Here is a 19,778-nt window from a genome sequence, read left to right on the forward strand (position 1 = left end):
GGATCGTTGAAACACACAAATCTTTGTCACAAGAAAAAGTATCATGTATTTTATTCCTTTCTGGAAATATAGCAAAATCTGTTGGGTCAAAAATATACATAGATTTTGAGGAATTTTTCACCAATTCTTAATTGTTTTGGGCCAATTCTTAGCCATTTTGAGCAACTTTTAGTCATTTTGGACAAGTTTGAGTCATTTCTGACACATTTTTAGTCATTTAGGACAGATTTTAAGTCATTTTGCGAAACTTTTAGATCAATTTGGGCCATTTTTAAGTCACTTTGAACCACTTTTCAGTCATTTTCACAGTTTTTTTTTTAAATAATTTTTGAGTTGTTGATTCATCTCATCTGAGGATATTAAACGTGTTCCACAGAGCATGATACTGCCACCACCATGTTTGATGGTAGGTTTGGTGTTCTTGGGGTTAAAAAAAAAAGATCCGCCCAAGACAGTCTGAAACCAGTCCTAAAAAGCTCTACAACCAGGACCAAATGAAATCTTTTTGATTCTGCTGATCTCTCTACTGCAGGCTCTCTATGAGCGGCTGTTCGGTTGGATCGTGAGTCGCATCAACAGCATCATCGAGGTGAAGGACTACAACCCGGTGCTTCATGGGAAAAACACAGTGATCGGCGTGCTGGACATCTATGGCTTTGAGATCTTTGACAACAACAGGTCGGCAGCTCTGACGTTTCTCTGCAGAATGTGAGTCATGGTCGTTGTTCTAACGTTGTTCCTTCTGTCGTCGTCCAGCTTCGAGCAGTTCTGCATCAACTACTGCAACGAGAAGCTGCAGCAGCTTTTCATCGAACTCATCCTGCAGCAGGAACAGGGAGAGTATCAGAGGGAAGGAATCACCTGGCAGCACGTGAGAAGCATTTACCCTCTGAAACACTTCTTCATCCACTACGGTTCATTTTTAAAGTCCTCAGCTCTGGAACCAGAACTCACAGATGTGTTCTGTCAGCAGAACTCATGGACAAGAAAAAACTAAATTTGAATTTCTTCCATTTCAAATGGAACGAATTTTAACAAATATAGAACAACTTTAACTAGAATAGAGCAACTTTAACTAATATAGAGCAACTTTAACTAATATAGAGCAACTTTAACTAATGTAGAGCAACTTTAACTAATATACAGCAACTTTAACCAATATAGAGCAACTTTAACCAATATAGAGCAACTTTAACCAATATAGAGCAACTTTAACCAATATAGAGCAACTTTAACCAATATAGAGCAACTTTAACTAATATAGAGCAAATTTAACTAATATAGAGCAACTTTAACTAATACAGAGCAACTTTAACTAATATAGAGCAACTTTAACTAATATAGAGCAACTTTAACTAATATAGAGCAACTTTAACTAATATAGAGTAACTTTAACTAATATAGAGCAACTTCAACTCAGTTTTGAGCAACTTTAACTAATATAGAGCAACTTTAACTAATATAGAGCAAATTTAACTAATATAGAGCAACTTTAACTAATACAGAGCAACTTTAACTAATATAGAGCAACTTTAACTAATATAGAGCAACTTTAACTAATATGGAGCAACTTTAACTAATATAGAGCAACTTTAACTAATACAGAGCAACTTTAACTAATATGGAGCAACTTTAACTAATATAGAGCAACTTTAACTAATACAGAGCAACTTTAACTAATATGGAGCAACTTTAACTAATATAGAGCAACTTTAACTAATATAGAGTAACTTTAACTAATACAGAGCAACTTTAACTAATATGGAGCAACTTTAACTAATATAGAGCAACTTTAACTAATATACAGCAACTTTAATTAATACACAGCAACTTTAATTAATACACAGCAACTTTAACTAATATAGAGCAACTTTAATTGATGTATACTACTGTTTAAAAGTTTGGAGTCACTTAGAAATGTCCTTATTTTTGAGAGAAAAGCAAACTTTTCAACGATAGTCTAAATATTTCCTGATGCATTTTGTGATCACTGAACCATGAAGCTGAATAAAACAAAACACATACAGTCCAGTTTTTATTCCTTTAACCTCCCAGTTCTCCTGTCTTCCTGCAGATCGATTACTTCAACAACCAGATCATCGTGGACCTGGTGGAGCAGCCTCACAAAGGCATCATCTCCATCCTGGACGAAGCGTGTCTCAGCGTGGGCAAAGTGACCGACACCGTCTGTCTGGACAGCATGGACACCAAACTGTCTCAGCATCCTCACTACACCTCACGAAAGGTCAGCTCCTTTCCTTCATGCTGGACAGACACGTCTGGAGATAACATCTGGAAGGTTTCTCTGTTTGGAAAAGCAGAACATCTCTAGCTGCTCAGCATGAAACAGAAGAAAAGGTTTAACCCTCCTGCTGTCTTCATTTACAAGCACCAAAAAATATAGTGTCCTTGTCTATAAAAAATCCAAAAATTCAGCAAAAAAATTCTCCAAATTTATGAAAATTTGCAAAACCTTCAGGAAGAAAATTTCAATAATTCCTTAAAAGTTTCCCTTAAAAGTTTTATTTTAAAAAATCCCCCAAATTTGGCAAGAAAATTCTTGTAAATATTTTCAAAAAATGAGTAAAAATCTTCCCAAAAAATCCTAAAAATATCTAAAGTGATTCCATATATATCAGTAAAACTTCTAAGATTTTCTTTAAGAACATTCACAAAAAAACAACCAAAATCCAGCAAAATTTCACTGGATTTTGGTTGATTTTTTTTTTTTTGTGAATGTTCTTAAAAAACATTTTTAACATTTCTTTTTTTCCACCAAAAAATGTTCAAAGATTTCCCAAAAATGTTGAAAATGTGGACATCAGAAGTTTCACTGTGAAAATATTATTTTTTCCATATTTTCAAACTTTAAAACGGGTCAATTTTGACCCACGGGACGACATGAGGGTTAAAAAAAAGGATGTTTAAGTTTCAGATGACTGAGGAGGAAGTGATAATCTGCTGGTGATGAACTTTACTGACTTACGGCAACTCAGGAGGACAAAATCAGAGAAATCTGATTTTTTTAATAAATTAGAGATGCTGACAGTTTCCAGTGAACACCTGGATCATGTGTTTGTATTTTTACAAAATACAAACACATGATCCAGGTAACGGGCTGCACAGTGGCGTAGTGGTTAGCACTTTCACCTTGCAGCTAGAAGATCCCTGGTTCACGTCCCGGCTTTCCCGGGATCTTTCTGCATGGAGTTTGCATGTTCTCCCTGTGCATGCGTGGGTTTTCTCCGGGTTCTCCGGCTTCCTCCCACAGTCCAAAAATATGCTGAGGTTAATTGATTATTCTAAATTGCCCGTAGGTGTGAATGTGAGAGTGATTGTTTGTCTCTGTATGTAGCCCTGTGACAGACTGGTGAACTGTCTAGGGTGTCCCCTGCCTTCACCTGAGTCAGCTGGGATAGACTCCAGCCCCCCCATGACCCTAGTGAGGATTAAGTGGTGTATAGATAATGGATGGGTGGATGATCCAGGTAGCAGGGAAACCTATAAATCCACATGTGGAAGACCTTCAGGCCCTTTTGGTAATAATAATAATAATAATAATAATAATAATAATAATAATAATAATAAATTATGTAATAATAATTAATAATAACTATCTAAATTGAAGTTATGAAAGATGATTGAATGTTGTTGCTTTAAATGAAATTTGGTTGGTTTAGTTAGCAATTTAAGAAAACAATAATAAATGCAATAAATAATCATAAAATAATTATTGTTTTGATATAAATTCTTATAGTATATAGAATAGAATTTGTATAATATAAATGTTTAAAATATTATAAATAGATGAATATTATTAGAAATTTAATTAATTAATGAATTAATTAAACATGCAAAAAAATGTTGGTGCAAATATATTAATATGTATAGTCCACAAAAGAGAAGGTCCAGGCACTCATCGTTTGCAAATATGAAGATTTTTAATGGAGGGCCAGGAACATTAAAAAGCACACCAACGCGTGTCGGCTTACGCCTTCATCAGGATGTGAATACTCACAGACAAAGAGAGCACCTAATTATAGTCAATGTCTCCAGGTGTGCAGTCACATGACTGACAGGTCTGATGTAATACCTTTGTCAAGCTCTAGATGTAGACAATGGGCACAGAGAGCAGGAGTTTACAAGAGAATACAAATTTAACAGAAAAACTCAAGATTTTACAAAAAACAAGAAAGGTCAAAATCTTCATTGAGGCCAGGGTACACTGTGGCACTAAGTTCATGTATCCAGTAAGCTTCCCTCTGCCTAAGGCGGAGGACTTTGTCACCGCCCCTTGCATCCATAGTGATAACTTCAAGTGCCAACACTTTTAGAGTAGAGTCATTACAGTCATGTATATCCATATAGTGTCTTGCCATGGGGTAGTTTTGGTTTTTTGAGCGAATGGCATAGCAGTGTTCAGCCACCCTATCCCTCAACCTTCTTTTAGTAAGCCCCACATAAAAACATCCACATGGGCATTGGAGGCGGTACACTACATGGGTTGTTTGACAGTTGACAAAAGAGTTAATGAAATAAGTTCTGCTCTTACCAATGTCTATAAAAGTATTAGTTTTTATCAAGTTATCACAATACCTACAGTGGCCACAAGGAAAGTTCCCTTTTGGACGGGAAAGCCATGTAGTGGGTTTAGATGAAGGAAGATAGCTCCTAACTAATCTGTCCTTGATTGTAGGAGCTCTTCGGAAACTTACTCCTGGGGGCTCAGGGAACACCTGTCTTAAAAGAGGATCACTCACAATAATATCCCAATTTTTTTGTATAACCTTTTTGACCAAGATAGCCTCCTTACTGTAACGTGTAACAAAAAACGGCTTTTGTGCTTGGACATTTTTAGGTTTGGGAGTGAGCAGTTCAGTCCTCTTTAGAGACAACGCTCTAGTGTGAGCTTGAGACAGCAGCTTCTGTGGATACCTTCTCTGAACAAAGCGTGCCTGCATGTCCCTTGATTGCTTGATAAAATTATTAATATTAATATGTATATTTTGATTGTATTTTTAGTCTAAAACATGAAGTCAGTTCAAATCTGCAGTTCTTTTCACATCTGAAGTGTAGTTTTGTGTTTGTGTCAGCAGAGAGCAGACTTCCTCCACTGTTTTCTCTCCTCAGACTTCATAAAGCTGCATTTTAACCACCAGCATCTCCAGACTGTTTCCTCTGTTTCTCTGTAGTTTAGCTGTGAGGAGATAATCTGCGTTTTTCTGTATTTGAAATGTGAGGAGATAATCTGTGTTTTTCTGACTCCAGCTCAGCCCCACTGATAAAACCATGGACTTCCAGAAGCACTTCCGGATCCGACATTACGCCGGAGACGTCACGTGAGTCACGTTTTCCTCTTTGTTCTAATCGTCTTTTCAGCCTCTTTGTGGAAGAAAAATGTTGAGTTCAGGAGGAAAATACTGTAATCCTATTAAAGAGTTTGTGTCCCAGAGGTTCCAGTAGAGATTTACTGATCTGAAGTTTGAACCTCAGAACAACAACTTTTAACTCTCTGGGCTTCATTTTTCATCTAAAGTCCTGCAGTTCTGTGAAGGAGACAGTACTCAGAAATGTCTTTTATTCAGTCTGAATGAAAGACATTTCTGATGATATTTTAAATTTATGGCATTATAAATGTAAAATAACTTTAAATATTTTTTAAAATTTATTTTAAAATATAATTTATAATTTTTATTATTTGTTTTAATTTTTTAGTAAATTATTTATTTTAAGTAATTATTAATAATTATTTTAAATAATTTATTAACTAAAATAAATTATATTTTCACTTTATAGCATTATAAATTAAAAAATTAAAATAATATATTTAATTTATCAATCATTACTGAAAGTAATTGTTTAACGTTTATTTCAAAATAGAACTTATTATTATTATCATTATTATTTTTAAATAATTATGAATAATTATTAACACTAAATTATTGATTTGAAATAAATTAGATTTAAATTATATCATTATAAATTTACAGATTGAAACAATTGATTTATTTTATTAATAATTATTTTCAATAATTTTAATAAATATTTTAAAACAAAATTTTTATTATTATTTATTTTAAAACAGATTTTAAAATAAATCATTTATTTTAAATAGTTATTCATAATAATTTTAAATAATTCATTCATTTAAAATAAAATCTATTTTGAATTTACAGCATTATAAATGTAAAATGTAGAATAATTAGTTTAATTTATTAATAATTATTTTAAGTAATCTTTTTAAATCTATTTTAATATGAAATGTATGGTTATTATTTGTCACTTATTTTAACATTTATTTAAGTATTAATGTAAAACTAAATAATTTATATCATTTATTAATAATTATTTTGCATATTTAAATAAAAGGGTTTTAAAATTAAATATAATGTTATTTATTACTTATTTTAAAATTTATTTTAAAATTAAGTTAAAGTTGCTCTGTATGAGTTAAAGTTGACCTCTGTATATCTTGTAAAGTATTATATATCTCCAGCTGAGATGTCCCAGATATCTTTCTACATATCCGTATTTATTGCTCTGTAAATTCCAGGTAAATCAGAGATGTTTTATGTGATATATAACGTGTTACTTATAATATATAATATGTGATAATGTGATGTTAGAGCAGGAATAAGCATCTCTTAGTTTCCTCCTCTTCATCCTCCTGTGACTGGATTTAAAGATGCTGAGGCTCCAGACCAGCTGATTCCTCGTCACGACTCTGATTCCCCAACATCCTATCGGCTCACGTGGCCTCGATCCAGAGGAGGACGGACTTTAATGTGTCAGGAGGACGAGGAGGAGGCAGACGAGGAGACAATCTAGTGCCTGTGTGACCAGATAGAAGAAGTAGAGGAAAGGTTCACTGAGACTCAAACAGTTTAATAGAATCAGATCATATCACTGATGATTAACGTCCACGTGTCCGTTTGGTTCAAATGGAGCTGATCTAATCTAATCTGATCTGTTTTCAAACATCAACATAAAAATAGGAAGAAAAGAAGCTACTTCAAAGCAGTGACGTTTGCAAACCATGAAATATCTGTGATCTGTGCATGAAAAATGAATCATTTATAAAAAGACTTTCTGATGTGGTCGATGGATCTCTGCTGCATTCTGGGAGTTCAGTTTGACACTTGAAAAGATATTTATATGTTCAGATTTACATTTAATGAGGCAACTTTCACTAATATAGAGCAACTTTCACTAATACAGAGCAGCTTTAATATAGAACAACTTTAATTAATATAGAACAACTTTGCTTTATTTAGAGCAACTTTAACTCATTACGAGTCATTTCAGATAATATAGAAGGTTCCTTCCAGAACTGGAAGATATTTAGGCTTCAAAGTGTTTGAAAAATCAAGCTTCTCTTTTCCAGTTTTCTGCTCCACATTGATCAATAATAGGTATTGATGGGCTCAGCTTCTTCTTCCATGTTTTCTGTGCTGTTTGCTAACTCTACTCTAATCCATGCTAATGTGATCTTTTTCTCAGCAGTAGAAGCTAGATATTTAGCTGCTGTTACTGCTGACCAAGAGGACAAACTGACTGATGGAAAACAGTCCAAAGAATTAGTCTGATCCTGATAATATGAGCTGGAGGGAGACATTCAATCAAGGCTGACAATGGGATGAAAAGATGGAAAATAGAAGAGAGGACATAGCTTTGCTCTACACATTCTGTAGGAACACTGTTGATGATGGAAACGACAAGAACAAGACAGGAAACAACAAAAATGAGACACAAAATGACAAAAACACCATCAACACGTTCTGCTAACATGTTGTGCGACACGTTCCATGAATAATAATTATTATTTAAAATATTATGTTGATTAAAAAAAATGTTCCAACAATTACAGAGACATCAATGAAAAAAATAAAACCAAAAAAAGGTTTACTTTTTACTTGAGATTCAGTTTGGTCATCAGGGGGGTGGGACAAGAGAAAAATGGCATTTTTGAAAAATATTTTTAAACATTCTTTTCTCTCCTAGTTTTTTCAGATTTGGTCTCAGGACAAGAACATTTATACAGCAACTGTATGTTTTAGGATTTTCTACATGGATTATTTGAAATTTGTGACTGGTATACGTTTAGTTCTGAGGGTCTGTAGGTGCAGCTCCGTCCCTCCAGGTTTTAGGTGTTGACAGATGTCCTCCTCCGTCTCTTCAGCCGAGCTGTCGCCTCTCGTCTTCTGCTTCCTGGTGGCAGCGTCTCCTGTCCCATCCCATCTGATCCTGACCGGCTAAATATACCCTCGTCCTCAGCGGCCGCCGGCCTCCTTTCACCAGCGAACCGTCTCAGCTCTGACCTACTTCCTCCTCCTTCCTCACCTGCCTCTGAATTCCCGGCAGGGTTTCAACCTGCACATACAGCACTTTGAGGGAAGATGTATCTCAGCCACAGCTTCATGTACGAGACATCTTCTGGATCTCACCTCGTCCTCGGCCCTGTCCCTGACCTTCATACATAAATATACGTCCCCGTGACGATGCCCTGGTCTCTGGAGGCGGCTGTCTGTCCTGTCCTTGTTGTTGTGTTCCTCTGTTCCTTCACACTCTGCCTCTCGTGGTGAGTTTTCCCAGGTCAGGCGGCTTCGTGAGCCAAGAGGACACATCTGTCATCGCTAGCCTGCAGATGTGACAGCCGAGGACACAGTCAGAGACATGCAGCCGACATGTGACGTGTTTTCAGTCCGTTATGAGGCCAAGGAGAGCTCTAGCAGAGAGAGGAAGCTGATTTACTCTAGTAGGACGGTTTATAGGTGCAGCAGATATAGAAATGTTAGAAAGTTTTCTCGTTTTAGTGATTCTGAAGGCTGAATCATGGTCTGATGATTTGATATTTTAGACAAGAATTCACAAAAAAGACTCTGTTATTCCAAAGGGACAACAGGTTTCTAAAACATACTGTCAGTTAATTAAAAATATAAACTGTAAAGTGCAGCTAGTTGGTGCTAAAAGTCATAAAATGAATGAAATAAAGATGATTGATTGTAGAATAAAGACTCTTGGATCTGGTGGATCAGTTCTCCTGGATAGAACTACACCATGAACACTAAAGAACCAAGAAACTCTGAGAAAAGGTTGTTGAAAAGCATCAGTCAGGACGATACGAGAACATTTCCAAGTTCCTGAAGATCTCCTGGAGTCCAGTTAGATCCATCATTAAGAAATGGAAGGAAGATGGTACATGAATAAATCTGACTAAAGCAGGACATCCTCAAGACTTGAGAGACTAGAGAGGGAGGCCACCAAGACTCCTATGACTCCTCTGAAGGAGTCTTGAACCTTCTATCTTCCACCACTGATCTCCCACTAATCCTTTTAAATACGTCTGTTTAGATTCTCAGATCGTACGAATCTTCAGCGCTTCAGTGAGAAGCACCTGGACTTCTGTTTTGGTTCTTTGGTCTCACCTTCATCCGAGAGGCTTCTTCAGCTTCTTCACTTCTGACGCTTTGTTGAACCAACAGCTATAAACTGTAAAAAATAATCCATTAAGAGCATATGAAAATTTGAGGCAGTGCCAGAACAATACGTTAAAAACAGTGAAAACAGCAAATATCTGTAAAATGAAATATTTTACTGTATATTCTCAGTTTGCTGCTTTGACTCATATTAAAACTCTTTTATCACAGTTTTCCTGCATATAAAAGATGTTCTGTTTAAAGTGGTGAAGCTTCCAGTGACTGAGGTTCATTCATCCTACTGGTTTATGGAACTGAAGCTGCTTCTGAACCAAACCAGTAGAAAAGGCAGAGATTAGGTCCTTTTATCTCCAAAACCAGTCCAAAACAGTCTAAACCCAAACCCACAGGCACTCTCAAAACTAGTAAAAGAAAACAAAAATGTTCACAGCCAATCCAAAAACAATCCAACGCCAAAGCCACAAACTAGTCCACAACCAGTCCAAAACCAAAGCGACAAACCAGCCTAAAACTAGTCCAAAACCAGTCCAAAATAAGTCTAAAAACAGGTCCATAAAAAGTTTAAAACCAGCCCAAAACTAGTCCAAAACCAAAGCTATAAACCAGTCCAAAACCAAAGCCAAAGACCATCTAAAAACAGTTAAAAAACATCTAAACCAGTTCAAAACTAGTGCAAAACAAGTCTCCAACCTGCAGTCCAGAGCCATCCTAGAGCTGGTCTAAGTCTGGTGAACCTCCAGTGTTTCCAGTCTGTGGATGAACTCAGCAGCTGTTAATCCGTCGCCTGCAGACCGAATCATTCAAACTGTGCTACTTTCTGTAATTTTAGCATCGTCCTCCTTCTCCTGAACTACTTCTTATCCTCTCCATTCAGATATTCCGTCGAGGGCTTTTTGGACAAGAACAAGGACCTTCTTTTCCAGGATTTCAAGCGTCTTATGTACAACAGGTGCCAAATGCAGTCGGTGTTTTTCCACTTGAATATCTGGGTTAAGTGTATAAATGAGTTTCTTCTGCCGGCCTACTTACCGCTGTCCTTTTCCTGCTCTCTGCCCTCCTTCTCTGGCCTCGTAGTTCCAACCCGGTCCTGAAGGAGATGTGGCCAGATGGTCAGCTGAGCATCACAGAGGTCACCAAGCGACCTCTGACCGCCGCCACCCTCTTCAAGAACTCCATTGTGGCTTTGGTTGACAAACTGGCCTGCAAGGTCAGTAGTTCCTGCTGTGATTAACTTCACGATTCCTCTTCTGACCTCCCAGGGGGAAGCTGTGGCTTAGATTTGTAGCGCTGAGACTGACAAAAGCTGGAATGTGTCACTGAAAAAACAATCAGGCATATTGGTTCTTTCATTTATTTATTAAGTACTAAATAAAATTATTATATATTGGGAAAAACTGTCAACCTGCATGTTGACACAGTCAGTCTTTAAATTAAGTTTTTAAACGTTTTCAATCATTCTTGTACAAGTTCAAGTCATTTTGAAAGATTTAATGTTATTTTTGTAAATTACTGAGTCATTTAGGACCATTTTTGAGCCATTTTTGGTAATATTCTGAGTTTTTTTGAGAATTTTTGAGTCATTTTTGGGGCATTTTGGAGAACTGTTGGCTCACTGAGAATTTTTGAGCCATTTCTGTCAGATTTTAAGCCAATTTTATAGTTTTGAACTGACTTTCAGCAACATTTAAGTGATTTGGGACCATTTTTGGACCATTTTGGACAATTTTCTGATCTATTTTTGAGAGTTTTTGAGCCATTGTTGTTAGATTTTAAGCCAGTTTTATAGTTTTGGACTCTTTTAGCAAAGTCTAAGTGATTTTGGACCATTTTTGGGCCATTTTGGAGAATTGTTGACTCATTTGAGAATTTTTGAGCCATTTTCGTCAGATTTTGAATCATTGTGGATTATTTTAGAGAACTTTTGAGTCATTTGTGTCAGATTTAAATATTTTTTTTAACAATTCTTGTCTCACTTTGGAGATTGTTTGGAGTCACTGAAGATTTTTTGTCATTATAGATAAATACAGAATCATTTCTGTCAAGTTTTTGTGCCATTTTGGAGAAAAAGTGAGTAATTTTTGTCATATTTTTAGTCATTTCTGAGTAATTTTGGAGATTTTCTGTCATTCTGGACAATTTTAGAGTCAGTTTGGACAAGTTTTGAGTTATTTATGTCAGATTTTTCATAACTTTGAACAATTTGACAAATTTTGGAGATTTTTTTTGAGTTACTTAATATTTTTTTTTGTCATTATATACGAGTACAGTCTGTTGGATCATGACTATACCATCAGAAATGTTAATATTTAGTTTAATTTGTTAATTTCCACCTCAGTTCAGTTATTGTGGTTTCAATCTTCTGGTTTATCTTTGACTCCTTGGGACACTATACCTACTGTCAAGCATGGAGGTGGCAGTATCATGATACTACCAATTCAACTGACACAAGTCTGAGTCACATTGGACGCTTTCAAGTCAGTTTGGACCCTTTTTGAGTGATTTCAGCAAAGTTTTTGTCATTTTAAACAAGTCCTGAGGCATTTTCGGCAGATTCATAGTAAATTTGGACACATTTCTATTCATTTTAGACTAATTTTGAGTCATTGAGGACAATAATTTGTAATTTCAGTCAAGTTTGAATTCACTTGGGAGACATTTTGAGTCTATTTGGACCATTTTTGAGTTCTTGTGGATTAGTTTTTTTCATTTTAAACAGATTCAGACTCAGTTTTTCAGTCTATTTGGACCCATTTGTATTAATTTTGGACACGGTGTTTTCACTTTTAGACAGGTTTGTTGTTATTTTGGACAAATTTTTCTAATTTCTAGCAAGATTTTCGGTATTGTGCCCAAGTTTCATCGTTTTGGTCAAGATTTCAATCAGTTAGGACAGTTTTTGATCAAATTTTCAGTCATTTTGGACACGTTGTCACGTTGGACACATTTCAAGTCTATTTGAACCAATTTCAAGTCCTTTTAGACTAATTTACAGTCATTTTGACACACATGCAGTCAATTTTAGTTCATTTTGGAGAAATATTTTAGAATATTAGAATATGTGTAAAATCATATCCAGTTCCACCTTTTTACTGATATTTCTGAGACGGTTCAGTTCCTCCCTCGTGCTGCTGACCTCTGCTGGCCTCATCCATCTGACTGACGGCTGACATTTCTGTGGTTATTCTGGGATGTCCTGCTGTCAGGAGACCTCAGAGGTAAAGTGAAGGAAACTCCCCAGATGAAACATTTCCTTCCTTCAGCAGCTGAAGCACCTGCAGCCTCACAAACAGTTTCCTGAAACCACAGCTGAGTGGAGGTAAAAATAGAAAGACATCTGATGGAGGATGTTCTGATTCAACCTCTAAGATCAGAATCAGATTCAGGGATGTTTTACCTGCTTAGACAGGTGTTATAAAGGGAGAACATAATTAGTGACAGGATGCTACAGATGCTAATTATCTATTATTTACCTTCTAACACTACATTTACCTTTTAACACTACATTTACCCTCTAATACTACATTTACCCTCTAAAACTACATTTACCCTCTACTACTACATTTACCCTCTAACACTACATTTACCCTCTAGTACTACATTTACCCTCTAAAACTACATTTACCCTCTAGTACTACATTTACCCTCTAACACTACATTTACCCTCTAATACTACATTTACCCTCTACTACTACATTTACCCTCTAGTACTACATTTACCCTCTAACACTACATTTACCCTCTAATACTACATTTACCCTCTAAAACTACATTTACCCTCTACTACTACATTTACCCTCTAACACTACATTTACCCTCTAGTACTACATTTACCCTCTAATACTACATTTACCCTCTAGTACTACATTTACCCTCTAACACTACATTTACCCTCTAATACTACATTTACCCTCTACTACTACATTTACCCTCTAACACTACATTTACCCTCTAATGATACATTTGATTTTAATACCTGTAATGTACTTGAACTGTGTATTATCTGGAAAATGTTCTCTGATCCTAAATATTAAATATCTTGGATTTATTTAGGGGGCTAAAGAACTTGATCAGGATGTTCTGAGTTCCACCACTGATATGACGGATGTGAGGAACTCCTCACTTTGTTCATCTTGTTGGTCTTTCATTGACGGAGACTTTCAGACAGTGGAAGTCAGGACGTCGTGTCCTCAGAGGATCCCGTCGAGGTTCAGGGTCTCCGTCTTCTGTGTTGGCGTTCGCTGTGCTGTTAATAAGCTCCCAGCTGGATGTTGTTGTGAGGCTCAGCTGTCTGTAGAAATCCTCTGATTAAGGTCACTGAACTCGGTCTGCTAGTTCAGCAGCTCGGCGACAGTTTACAGTTTATTTCCTCACACAGCGGCGAGGAAAACGGGAAGACGGACGCAAGTTTGTGCAGGTGATAAAACACGAGTGAGGTGAAAAATATGTGAAAAAAAGTTGGTTTCTTTTTGCTTTAAACCTCTTGTTAAATAAATATTCCTGTTAAATATTGTTCCCTTGTCTGGAAAAAAAATCTAAAAAATCAGCAAATGGGTAGCGACAATGCTACCCACTGATCCACTGTGCAGCCTCCAATAACGTCTGTTAGAGCAAATCAAAGCATCTTTACTGAAAGTTGATCTGGTTGTGTATCAGGAGCCCTACTACGTTCGTTGCATCAAACCCAACGAGATGAAGTCTCCGGTGCTGCTGGATGACGCCCGCTGCCAGCACCAGGTGGCGTACCTGGGCCTGCTGGAGAACGTGATGGTCCGCCGGGCCGGCTTCGCCTACAGGCAGCCGTACGCTCGCTTCCTGCAGCGGTAAGAAGACATGAAGATCCGGGAAGTTGACACTTTTCCTGGTGTACCAGATGAACAATGTCTACACTGGATTTATCTTTCATTTAACCCTCATGTTCTCATGCGGGTCAAAATTGACCCGTTTTAAAGTTTGAAAATGTGGAAAAAAATATATTTTCACAGCGAAATTCACTGGATTTTGGTAGATTTTTTGTGAATGTTCCACCAAAAAATGTTCAACGATTTCCCAAAAATGTTGAAAATGTGGACATCAGAAGTTTCACTGTGAAAATATTTTTTCTTCCACATTTTCAAACTTTATAACGGATCAATTATGATTGGCAGGACAACACGAGGGTTAAAGACTTCCTGCTCTCATTGCTCAGGTATAAGATGACCTGTGAGTACACCTGGCCAAACCACCTGATGGGCTCCGACCGGGAGGCCGTGGAGGCCATCGTCACCCAGCACGGTTTCCAGGACGACGTGGCGTATGGACACACCAAGCTGTTCGTACGAACGCCGAGATCTCTGTTCAGTCTGGAGCAGGAGAGGGCCGCCCTCATCCCCATCCTGGTGCTGTTCCTGCAGAAGGTCAGGAAACAGGAACACGGATTCAGGATTTACTGTCAGAATAGAATAGAATAGAATAGAATAGAATAGAATAGAATAGAACAAAATAGAACAGAATAGAAAGCAGGAAGAGTACAGCGACTAACACCACAACAAGTAGAAATATCCGGTAAAGTAAGATAAGAAATAAGAAAAATATACTAAGAGACAAGACACACAATAAAGTGGAAAATATATTGTGAGTAAAAATGTACTAAAGTGGAAAATAAAGTGTCAAATATGCAAATATACTGCAGCAAAAACATATACGGTGAAATAAGGAAATTAAAATGTCCTGAAACATCAGAATTATTCAGTTATTCTGATGCTGAACCGCTGATCTCTGCTTTTATTTTGAAGGGTATGCATCAACCTGGCACCTAATTTGAGTTTTGATTTTTTATATTTCATTTTTCTGTAACAATAACTTGGAAGTTTAATAAGAAAAGCAGCTTTATATTTACTGTTGTCAGTATTAAACCACACAAAGCTGATCTGAGATGTTGCATCTGATCGCTACAGCTGTTTTCAAAATCTGCGCTTTTATTTTGAAGAGGATGTATTGATCTAAAACTAGTTGGAGAGCTAATTTAACATCCTGATCAAATCATGTCCTGCTGTTATATTATTTCTCCCAGTTTCCAGACCAGAAACCGTAGTTTGTCTGGTGAATGTTTATATTTATTTATTCATCTGCCAGTTTTTATCCTCATTTCCTGTAACACTAACTTTAATAATTAACGAGAAAATACATTTGTATTTACTGTCATTCGGCTGTCTTTAGTGTTAACCCACGTGTCGTCCTGCGGGTCAAAATTGACCCGTTTCAAAGTCTGAAAACGTGGAAGAAAAAATATTTTCACAGTAAAACGTCTGATGTCCACATTTTCAACATTTTTGGGAAATTTTTCAACATCTTTTGGTAGAAAAAAAGAAATGTTAAAAATGTTTCTTTAAGATCATTCACAAAAAATCCACCAAAATCCAGCGAATTTAGCTGGATTTTGGTTGATTTTTTGTGAATGATCTTAACGAAAATATTAGAAGTTTTGCTGATATATATGGAATCACTTTAGATATTTTTAGGATTTTTACTCATTTTTTGAAAATATTTCCAAGAATTTCTTGCTGAATTTGGGGGACTTTTTAAAATAAAACTTTTAAGGGAAATTTTGAAGGAATTATTGGAATTTTCTTCCTGAACATTTTTTTTCAGAAATTTGGGGATTTTTTTTGCTGAATTTTTGGATTTTTTTTTAGACAAGGAAACAATATTTTTTGTTGCATGTAAATGACAACAACAGGAGGGTTAAACCACAGTCAAAGCTGGTTTGAGACGCAGAATCTGATCTCAACAGCTGTTTTTAAAATCAGTGCTTTTATTTTGAAAAGGATGCATTGATTTTAAACCGAATCTGAGACATAATTAGTGAGAAAAAACAGCTTTATATTTCCTGTCATCCTGCTGTAATGGATTTTAAACCACATGAAGCTGATCTGAGAAGCTGAACCTTCAAACTCTGTGGCTGTTGTTCTTTGCTGTATTGATCTGACAGATAATTGAACATCCTGATCAGATCTCGTGTTGCAGTTAATCACCAGGACGATATTTCCACTGGTTCCTTCTCAGGAATCCATATCTCCTGGTTGTGTTCGACTGAAACTCATCTGCCAGCTTCAATCTGAACTTCCTGTAATGATGATGGAGATAATTAACGAGATCCAGAGTTCAGACGTGTTGAAGTCGATCACGTCTCCGACTCAATGAAACACCACTGCTCTATCCCTGACCTACTGAGACGTGTCTTTAACACGTTCCTGTTCTTCTCCGTGTCCTTGCCGTGTTCCCGTGTTCCTACAGGTGTGGCGTGGTGCGTTGGCTCGCAGCAGGTGTCGTAGGATGAGGGCGGTCTACACCATCATGGGCGTGTACAAGCGTTTTAAGGTTAAGGCTCATTTCTGGGAGGTGGAGCGTCGCTTCGCCGGCGTCCGGACGACGGCCGACTACGGGAAGAGCGTTGATTGGCCGACGCCGCCGGCAGCTCTGTCCCAGTTCCACAACATCACGGTGATGCTGCACCGCAGGTCAGAGAGTCAGAACACGGATGTCTGGTCATACATGTCCAGAAATCAGCTGTCATTACAGGAATAAATATAGTTTTAAAATTATTTTATTTTATTCGTTCCCATAAAATCAAAAATCAGATTTGAATAAATATATATTTTTGAAATATTATAATTTTATATTATTCTTAAATTCAGAAATTAATTTGAATATAGGATTAAAATGTTTTTTCAGGTATTTTATTTTAATATATTACTCTTATATTGAAAAATCATTTTTCAATATAGAAATAAAATAATTTTAAAATATATATTTTATATTATCAGATTTGAATATAGAAATTCATTTCTTTTAAAATTATTCTTTAAAATTCTGCGGAAATAAATTCTGATTATGGATTAAAATGTTTTTTATCTTATTATTGTCCAATAATTAAAACATCTGTTTTTAATATAGAAATAAATTTTGATATTTAATATTTTTTTTTTATTATTTTATATTATATTATTTTTATATATATATATATATATATATATATATATATATATATATATATATATATATATATATATATAAGCTGTTTAAATATAAGAATGTAGTTTTAAATTATTATTATATATTTTATGTTTTAAATATAGAAAGGAAATTATTTTTTTTATTTTATATTATTCCGATATTTAGAAATCATTTCTGATTATCGGAATAAATGTATTTTCTAAAATGATTTTATATTATTTCATTTTATTCCTATATTTAAATATATATTGTTTCTATTATTCCTCCTTCAGAAATCAATTTTTAATATAGAAATAATAATAGATATTTTATGCTATTTTATGTTATTTCTATATTGAGAAATCAGTTTTGAAATTTAGGAATAAAATGGTTGAGAAAAACCCCAAAAAGAGTAAAACTGAGTAAACTTTGATATGAATATTATTTACAGTTTTAGCCAGTTTTGTAAGTAAATTGTATAAAACAGTTAATTTTCATGAATTTTTGACAGTTTATATTTAAAACAAGACTGTGCAGCTCAGGATCTTCTCAGTAGAACAACATGAACGAGTGTTCTGGTTTGTGAAGTTAGTTATGGATCAACCAGATGTTTTGTATATTTTCATCCTCTGACTCTGACTGAAGCCTCCAACTCAACTTTTCTTTCTCCTCACCTTCACAATAAAAGCCCTCCCTCATCTGCACCTTCAGAATAAAAGTTGTCTCCTGCTGCCAGGTGGTGGGCGAGACAGATCGTGAAGAACATCCCTCCGTCCGACATGCTGGAGGTTCGGGCCAAAGTCTCGGCTCTGACGGCTCTGAGCGGAGAGAGGAAGGACTGGGGGGTCGGCCGGGCCTGGGAGAGGGATTACCTGGCCAACGTAAGGAGAACACCTGGACCAGTACTGGAGTTTCTATAAACTTGTAGAATGTAGAATATCGTAGGGTCTTAACCTCACACATAATTTTGTATTTGTATGACATTTAAATTGTAAAGTTGCAGCCATAATATTTAATCTCATAAAGTAAATTTATATAATATGTAAATTGTAGGGACTTAACCTCATGTTTAACTTTGTAAAGTAAACTTATATGATATATAATATTGTAGGATCTGAACAACTTAACTGTTGTTTCAAATGTTCCTTATTAATGTTAGTGGCTCGACTTGATTTAGTATTTAGAACCACAGTTTTTGAGTTAAATTAGAACCAGATTTGACTCAAAAACTGCTGAAAACCTCCTAAAAATGTACACGGCCGTGTACAACATTATCTTCATTTAGTAAAACTGCTTTTCTTTCAAAAATGAGGACATTTCTAAGTGACCGCAAACTTTTGAACAGTAGTGTACATGAATTAAAGTTGCTCTAAATGAATTAAAGTTGCTCTACATTAGTTAAAGTTGCTCCATATTAGTTAAAGTTGCTCTACATTAGTTAAAGTTGCTCTAAATGAGTTAAAGTTGCTCTATGTTAGGTTAAGTTGCTCTACAGTTTCTTTCCTTAAACCCTGGTTGTGTAGAACCTTTTTAAATGTTATTCTTAGTTTAATTCGTGTTTTTTTTTCCTGTCCTCATTAACTGTAAACTAAACGCTGTCTTACTGCGGCTGAATGTTTCCCAGAGAACCGACCTGAATGAGCTCCAGTGTATGGATGTGTTGTTGTGCACGTATGTGGTGCACGTGACGGTGAACACATGAACACATGAACAGAGGCGTCTTTAACGAGGTCGCCTCCTTCAGCCGCTAATCTCAGCCTCAGAGTCGCCTCGGGGCAGCGAGTCGGAGTCCCGAGTCGTCTGTAACTCGCCGGCCGCCTCCAGGCTGCATGTGATCGGCTTTAGTTCCACCATGAGCCGTGGAGACGTGCATGAAATGTGGCATGCAGCAGCAAAGATCAAACATCTGAGAGCATCGAGGAGAAAATCAGGAGAAAGAGGGACGATTATCACAAGGAACAGGACGTTGTTTATTCTCAGAAACCTCACATTTAACCCGTTATTCACCATCTGTTCTTATCTGCATCATTTATCAGGTTTACTGGAACGTTCAGGGATCGGATCCACTGATAATCAATCGATAATAACTTTATTTATAGCAGCCTTAACCCTCCTGTTGTCCTCATTTACGGGCACCAAAAAATATTCTTTCCTTGTCTGAAAAAAATCAGCAAAAAAATCCCCAAATTTCTGAAAATTTGCAAAACCTTCAGGAAGAAAATTTCAATAATTCCATAAAAGTTTCCCCAAATTTAGAAAGAAAATTCTTGTAAATATTTAAAAAATATCTTCCAAAAAATATCCTAAAAATATCTAAAGTGATTCCATACATATCAGTAAAACTTCTAATATTTTCTTAAGAACATTCAC

At 35.9% G+C, this 19,778-nt stretch overlaps 1 protein-coding gene across 2 annotated transcripts in view; it reads left to right on the top strand.

Annotated features, from left to right (window-relative positions):
• myo1g (myosin IG) overlaps positions 1-19,778 on the top strand; it is a 66,202-nt gene that overhangs the window by 17,424 nt on the left and 29,000 nt on the right. The window contains exons 9-18 of one of the 2 annotated variants that reach the window (XM_035944693.2): positions 533-678; positions 757-871; positions 2,075-2,245; positions 5,269-5,339; positions 10,312-10,386; positions 10,512-10,644; positions 14,091-14,257; positions 14,623-14,830; positions 16,710-16,933; positions 18,145-18,289. In XM_035944693.2, coding sequence (XP_035800586.2) covers positions 533-678; positions 757-871; positions 2,075-2,245; positions 5,269-5,339; positions 10,312-10,386; positions 10,512-10,644; positions 14,091-14,257; positions 14,623-14,830; positions 16,710-16,933; positions 18,145-18,289 — 1,455 coding nt within the window. Of the gene's footprint in view, positions 1-532; positions 679-756; positions 872-2,074; positions 2,246-5,268; positions 5,340-8,179; positions 10,287-10,311; positions 10,387-10,511; positions 10,645-14,090; positions 14,258-14,622; positions 14,831-16,709; positions 16,934-18,144; positions 18,290-19,778 lie in introns of those variants that run through there. The other variant, XM_023262711.3, reaches the window with a different exon arrangement.

This window comes from Amphiprion ocellaris, chromosome 15 (genome assembly GCF_022539595.1).
Source record: "Amphiprion ocellaris isolate individual 3 ecotype Okinawa chromosome 15, ASM2253959v1, whole genome shotgun sequence".
NCBI classification, from domain to species: domain Eukaryota; kingdom Metazoa; phylum Chordata; class Actinopteri; family Pomacentridae; genus Amphiprion; species Amphiprion ocellaris.